The sequence below is a fragment of the Muscardinus avellanarius genome (assembly GCF_963383645.1).
Source record: "Muscardinus avellanarius genome assembly, chromosome: 8".
Taxonomy (NCBI): domain Eukaryota; kingdom Metazoa; phylum Chordata; class Mammalia; order Rodentia; family Gliridae; genus Muscardinus; species Muscardinus avellanarius.
In genome coordinates, this window is record NC_137794.1 from 56,491,257 (window position 1) to 56,499,213 (window position 7,957).

General features: G+C 40.7%; 1 protein-coding gene across 1 annotated transcript; it reads left to right on the forward strand.

The window, feature by feature from the left end:
• Positions 1-5,826: 5,826 nt before the first annotated feature.
• On the forward strand, positions 5,827-6,740 carry LOC308265792 (disks large-associated protein 4-like; the record flags this gene model as incomplete). The annotated part of the gene is given in 3 exon segments (XM_080699707.1): positions 5,827-5,936; positions 5,992-6,193; positions 6,195-6,740. Coding segments are annotated over 3 exon segments (858 nt in total).
• Positions 6,741-7,957: the final 1,217 nt, after the last annotated feature.

The following is a 7,957-nucleotide window of genomic DNA, read 5'->3' on the forward strand; positions in this document are numbered from 1 at the left end:
GTTTTATTTCTCATTTATAAAAATTGTGTGTGTGTGTGTTGTGTGTGTGTACGTAATGCTGGGGATTGAACCCAGAGGCATTCTATCTTCAAGCTACACCTTGAGCCTTATTTTATTTTTTATTTGTAAATTGGGTTTTACAAGTTGCTGAGGCTGGTGTCAAACCTGAGATCATCCTGTCTCAGCCTCCCAGGTACTGGAATAACAGGCCTGCACCACCATCCTCAGTTGCTGTGGGTCTGTTGACTATCTGCCTATGGTTACTGTCATCTCTGTGGTGATTGACAATCCAGGAGTCTTTGATCTTTTGATCTCTCTTCTCAGTGTGAAGCCTCCTCCCTTGTTCACCTTCAGGGCCTTGGGCCAAAATCTAGTCACATGATACTGACCTATTTCAAGGGGCTCAGAAGCTGATGGCAGAGAAGGATTGAAGAACTGATTTCATGAGAACTAACAATGTCAGTTATGTAATCTGTGCTAGATTTATGGCTTTATCAATTGATGCTTTCTTCTACTAAAATAGGCAATAAAGTAGAAGAAGTGTTTAGAGATGTGAGGAATAAGATGCAATTACTTTTTTAAATTATTGGCAATATCTCTAAATATCCAAGTGAAAATTTAGTGTAATCAGTAGATTATACATGCACAAGTTGAAGTTGGAATTTGGAGTAAATGAATAAATATTAAAATCAGAATCTTAGAGATATAAGTGAACTAGAAAATGTAAACAAGTTTGTTCCAGTAAACACTGCCATTTAAGAAGAGATGAGAGTCTAGGACAAAGCACTGTCTATCAACTTTGATCTTTGTGTAGGAAGTGTGAACTTTTAAATAAAAAGAGAAAACATTGTCAGGGAAATATAATGAAGATGTTTTAAAAAAAAATTTGTTACCCAGAGAGGGATCGATAAGACTATTTTCAGTAGCTCTTAATGCTCCCATTTGGGAGTTGGGTTTGTCCTCAAATTCTTTGCTGCAGGAACATGATTATATTACACTTACCCTGATTTTTTAATGAAAAGTAAGGTATTTATGGTGTAAATATGAAGAAAACCAGGAAGAAGCTTGGTTTGGACTTTGCCATACTGTAGCATCAGGAAACTCTTTCTCTACATATAATATGGCTGATACTCACCTAGGAAGTTTAGCCAATATGTGGCATCATTTTCTGTGAACCTCTACAGAAGACATTCTTGATTTTTATTTATATAAATATAATATCTCTTTATTTGAAGATACATAAAGGTTTGAAAAAGAAGAGTAGGCCCTTGCTGAAAAGATTATGTTAAGGAATAGCTTCAGGATGATGGAACCACTGAAACTTCTGCAATTTCTCCTGGCCAAACAGGATTGCTCACTGGGATAAAGGTATGCAGATACTTCTGTGTGCCTTTCAGCAGTTTCCTGCTATAGACTAGAGTTCTTAGCTTGTGGCAAAATTGTTTGTAGCTCTCACTGCTGAGGACATTTAATAGGTATAAATGACTATACACTATTCCTAGAATTTTCAGAGATATTCTTAGACTTTGATATAAGATTTATAGAAAAGCTGAGTATGGTATCACACATTTATAATCTCAATATTTAGGAAGCTGAGACAGGAAGATGGCAGGTGAGGGATTATTTCTTACAGCATCAAAGGAAAGGATGCAGCTAGACTAGTGACCTTGGAGCATAGGAAGCTTAGGGTAGTAGTGATTCTGTGTGTGTGTCTGTGTGTGTGTGTGTGTGTGTGTGTGTGTAGATTATCTGCAGTTACATTTTTCTTGAGCACACACACATACACACCCTCAGCCTTGGAGTATGTTACTGCTTTATTCTACTACATTGCCAAGTCACTGTACCAGTCAGAACCTTAACCATCAAAATGGAAGAATATATAACATTCCTTCTCTAACTCTTAGTTTTGTCAAATGTGATTTTCTGTTTTGTGTGTCAAATTGTCAAACATGTGTGAATGTCATTGTGGTCACGATTTGCTTTTTTCTATAGACTAATGATAATGTTTTCTTATGTCCATTTCAGTTCTGTAAAATTATTTAAATATATTTTCCAGTTTTTTGTTGACGTATTTTCTTAAGAATTCTTAAGAGCTTATATACTATTGATATTAAATAACCTGTTGCTTGATTTTTTTATAAATATCTTCTTCCCATATGTTGTCTTTTTTCACTTTCTTCAAATATATTTTGATGAACACAAGTTTACTAATTTCTATATTGCCAAACTTGTCAACCTATTATTTTTAGTACCTTTTGCACTATGTCTAAGAATAATCTCCTTAGTGCAAACAGAATGATATTCCTTTAAATGTTTTTAAAAATTAAAAAGGTTTTTATTATTTCAGTTTAATTTAGTATGTATATTTATTTTTCTTCAAGTATATGATCATTTCCCTTTCATGATTTGTTGAATAATATTTTCTTATCTCAGTGATCTTTGATGTTCTATCTGGAATATATCGGTGATTTATAAATTCATGGGTTTGTTTCTGGGCTTAATATATAATTCATTTTGATAATTTTTTTATTATACTAGTACTTCATTATTTTAATTACAATAGCATTGTAGCAAGTTTTATTCTGCAGGAAAAGCCCCATTATTGTGTTTTATCTTCATATATGCAGTGCAAAAACGCATGCATCTGTGCGCGCACACACATACACACACACATACACACACACAACCATTGGAGATTTATTTGGAAGAAAATAAAGTTTTTATATCAAAATATCAATTTGGAAAGATTTATATTTGCTTATTTGCTTGATACTATCTTCTTATTCATAAGCACTCACTTTTTTTTTTTTTTTTTGAGGGTCTGGGGATGGAACCCAGGGGCATTTGACCTCCGAGCTACACCTCCTGCCCTATTTTTTTTATTCTTTATTTTGAAACCGGGTCTCACTGAGTTGAAAAGGGCCTCACTAAGTAGCTGAGGCTGTCTGCAAACTGTGATCCTCCGGTCTCAGCCTCCCAAATGCTGGGATTACAAGTGTGCACCACCATGCCTGGCTGCACTTACTTATTTTTAATGTCACTTATAATGTTTTTGGCATAAAATTTTTACAAATATTTGCTTAATTTATTCCTAGATACTATCTTCTTACTCATAAGTACATGCTTATCTCTAATGCCATTTACAAAGTTTTTGGCATAAAATATGTACAAATATTTGTTTATATAGATATATCTCTTTACTTACAAATATCTATTCCTAGATTTTATAATTTTGTGGCTGTTATGAATGGAAAATTTTAAATGCTTTTTTATTGTTTATTGCTTGACTATAGGAATGCAATTGATGATATATATGCAATATACCTTATATACTCATATATATGTATATGTATATATGCCTTATATGTTATATACTAAACCAACTTCCTAAACTCTCATTTTATTTCTACATATTTGTTTCTAGATTGTTTTGATTTTCTACTTAAACAGTAGTCACACAATATGCAAACACTGAATGTCTCTGTTCCTCTTTCAATCTTTTGCTTTTAAGTTTCCCCTTTCCTTACTGAGCTGTTGATAGCTTCTGTTGTACTGTTGAATACAGCAGTGATGATAGACATTCTTGTCTTTTCCTAACTTTATAGGGATTATTTCTAACCTATTGGGCATTTATCATTGTGCTTCAATCTTTAGACATTTGTTGTTATAGCATGATTTGTATATAATTTTTCTCCTTTCCTGTCAGGACTTGGTTAAATTTCCAGCACAACCAGCTTATTATTCACCACTCCTCTGTGTGGTGTGTGTGTGTGTGTGTGTGTGTGTGTGTGTGTGTGTGTGTGTGTCTATTACTTTTCTCTTATGCTATTCTGTTTTTTAATGTATATCAATTATATATTCATCCATTAAGATTCATAACAAAAGTCACCTATTTTGTGACCATGCTTCCAGCATATTTCAGAACATAGAAGCTAAAGGACAGGTTTATGTAGTCAAACACAATGAAAGTAGAGACATAACTTACTGAAATCTATGGGACTCTTTGATGGCAGTGTTAAGAGGAACATTTATAACATTGAGTGCCTACATAAGAAGAATAGAGAATCACCAAGTAAACAACCTAACGGCACATCTCAAGAACCTAGAAAAACTGCAACAGTCTAAACCTAAAGCCAGAAAAAGTCAGGAAATAATTAAAGTCAGAACAGAAATAAATGAAATAGAGAATTTTAAAAAATTCAAAAAATCAACAAAAGTTGGTTTTTTGAAAAGATTAATAACCTAAAAACTACTGCAGCTGATTAACCAATTCAGCAATGTTGCAGTATACAAAATCAATCTAAAGAAATCAGTTGCTTTTTATATGCCAACAATGAATCCACAATGAAAATAATAAAGAAAACAATTCCATTCATTATAACCTCAAAACCAATAAAATACCTAGGAATAAACCTAACCAAAGATGTAAAAAACCTCTATAATGAAAACTATAATACATTAAAGAAAGCAATTGAAGAAGACTTTGGAAGATGGAAAGATATCACTTGCTCATGAATAGGCAGAATAAATATAATCAAAATGGCCATTTTGACAAAAGTGATCTACATATTAACTGCAATTCCTATCAAAATATCAATGACATTGTTTATAGACCTAGAAAAATCAGTCATAAAATATATATGTTGAAAGAAAATGCCCAGAATAACCAAAGCAATTCTCAGCAATAAGAACCATGCTGGAGGCATCACAATTCCTGACTTCAAATTATACTACAGAGCAATAGTAGTTAAAACAGCATGGTATTGGCACAACAATAGGTAGAACAGAATAGAAGATACAGAAGCAAACCCACACACCTATAGTCAATTAATCTTTGACAAAGGGGCCAAACTCATATGCTGGAGAAGATAGCCTTTTAAATAAATGGTGCTAAGAGAACTGGCTGTCTATTTGTAGAAAGGTGGAACTAAATCCTTACCTTTCACCATGCACAGGAATCAACTCGAGATGGATCAAAGACTTAGAAATTAGACCAGACATTGTGAAGTTATTAGAGGAGGGCATAGGCTCAACACTACCACATATAGGCACAGGCAGTAACTTTCTCAACAAGACCTCCAAAGCTCAGAAAATTAAAGCAAGAATTAACAAGTGGGATGGCATCAAACTAAAAAGTTTCTGCTCATCAAAGGAGACCATCAAGAACCTAGAGAGAAAGCATATAGAATGGGAGAAGGTATTTACCAGCCACCACTTTAATAGAGGGCTAATATCCAGAATTTACAAAGAGCTCAAAAGGCTCTAAACTAGCTATTTGCTAGTTATTTATTTAATAACCCAATCAAGAAATAGGGAAAACCGGAGCCTCGGGCCAGGCCGTGTGAGGGAGGAGGGTTCATCATGCCTAGTGGCGTATAAGAAGACCCCCGCCACCAGTCCCTCCACGCACCACATCGAAGCCATTCATCTCAGTTACAATCCAGAACAGTATCGAGTCCGCCCAGGACACCTACCTGGACAGCCAAGACCACAAGAGCGAGGTGACAAGCCAGTCGGGCCTGAGCAACTCTTCTGACAGCCTGGACAGCAGTACCCGGCCACCCAGCGTGACACGGGGTGGAATTACCCCAGCCCCCAAGCCCCAGAGCAATCCCCAAAACATGCATCTCTGAAGAGCGAACAAGGGACACTGACCAGCTCTGAGTCTCACTCCGAGGCCATCTCCAAAAGGAAACTCTCATCAATAGAAATACAAATTGACTGCATTCCGCCAGTGCAAAAGAGGAGCCAAGTCCTGCTACCAAATCCCAGTCCATAGGGGTTCAGATAGAGGACGACTGGAGAAGCTGCACCCCTTCTCACAGTATGTCCTCCCGACGGGACACCGACTCAGATACCCAGTATGCCAATGACTCAAGCTGTAAGTCATCTGAGAGGAGCCTCCCGGACTATACTCCACACCCTAACTCCAAGCTGTAAGTCATCTGAGAGGAGCCTCCCGGACTATACTCCACACCCTAACTCCATCAGCATCGATGCCGGCCCCCAGCAGGCCCCCAAGATTGCCCAGATCAAGCGCAACCTCTCCTATGGAGACAACAGTGACCCTGCCCTCAAGGCGTCCTCACTGCCCCCGCCTGACCCCTGGCTCGAGACCTCCTCCAGCTCCCCAGCAGAGCCAGTACAGCCAGGAACCTGCTGCCGAGATGGCTACTGGTTCCTGAAGCTGCTTTCAGGCAGAAACAGAGCAGCTGGAAGGCTGGTGCTACCAGATGGACAAGGAGACCAAAGAGAACAACCTGTCTTTAGAAGTCTTAGGAAAAGTCCTCAGTGCTGTGGGCAGCACCCAGTTACTGATGTCCCAGAAATTCCAGCAGTTCTGTGGCCTCTGTGAGCAGAACCTGAACCCCGATACCAACCCACGCCCGACAGCCCAGGACCTGGCGGGGTTCTGGGATCTACTGCAGCCGTCCATCGAGGACATCAGCATGAAGTTCGATGAGCTCTACCACCTCAAGGCCAACAGCTGGCGGCTGGTGGAGATCCCCGAGAAGAGGAAGAATGAGAAGAAACCACCCCCTCTGGTCCCAAAGAAGCCAGCCAGATCCAAGCCAGCAGTGAGCCAAGACAAGGCCTCCAATGCGGGGGACAAGCAGCGTCAGGAGGCCTGCAAGAGACTCCTGGCAGCCAAGCGGGTGGCCTCTGTGCGGCAGAACTCAGTCACCGAGAGCGCAGACAGCATCGAGATCTATGTCCCTGAGGCCCAAACCCGGCTCTGAGGCCATGAAGGAATGAAGAAGGAAACGATTTTAAATCATTAAAAAAAAAACACACGAAAAATACCTTAATGCGAATGGGACAAAATTTTCTCAACCTTTAGTATATGGTTATTCTCTCTAGAGACCCTGAGCCAACTTTCAAAATGACGCGTACAAGGGCTCACGATTTGGCTTTTCCGGGCCCCACCCAGCTTTAGGTTATGAAGACTTCACACACACAAAGTCAACAGAAACCAGAAAACTTCCCTCCTGCTGGCCGCGGTGGACTCAACAGGTGGACTTCGCCAATCCACGGCCTGGCCTCAGACTGCGGTCTTTTTACTCCTGTCTATTGAGGACTTAAACTAGCTTATTTACAAGACGACGACTGTCCAAGGGCAGCCTTGGACACCTTCCATGTCCCTCCTCTCCTTCCCGCTACCCCGCGCTGACCTTGGGTTTTTCATTCTTAGATTTTTCTTTTCCCTCAGAGCTCACATAGGGGTCACCATCATGGGGCCAGCGGCTTCTGGTTCTCAGCCCTTGGTGGTCGAGGCCCAGAGAACAGAGATGGACTCGCATCCCTCCCACCTGCCCCTGCCCCGTGCTCACACACAGGCTTACGCACGCAGGTCCCACCTCCCAGCAGACAAGGAAGTTGCTGGTCTTTGGGAGACAGGAGGCCAAGCCACAGGCGCACTCCAGACCCCTCTCCAGCCCCTTCCCTCAGCTGAGCATCACACAGGACTGAGTGGCTTCCAGGGCGCCGTGTCCCAGCCGCACCTGTGTCCAGTGCCCAGGGGCGGGTGACGGTGTCTGTATGTATGTGTACATATGCACATAGACCTTAGAGTGTATATTTAACAAACGCCCATCTGCTCACCATGTCACCAGCGCTGCCGCCACCGGCTCTTGGGGCACCTGGCAGGAGGTGGGTGTGTGAATAGCATATATTTTTGCATGTACTATATCTAGGTGTGTGTACAAGTGTGTGTAAAAATATATACCTTGTGTGTAAGCAGCCCCCCCACCTTTTTTTCTCCCAACCCTGCCAGCCAAGCCTCTTGAGTTTTCTGTTCCATTCTGTTTTTTTTTACCCCAGCTGCCTCCTCCCCATCTCCCGTCCCCACTCCCGGGTGTCAGGAGCCCTGAGCCACAGAGGCCCGAGCACGCAGCCAGGGCTGCTCGTGCTGGGCACGCACAACTAAGGAGTGGTGACATCCTCATCTGGCGTGTGC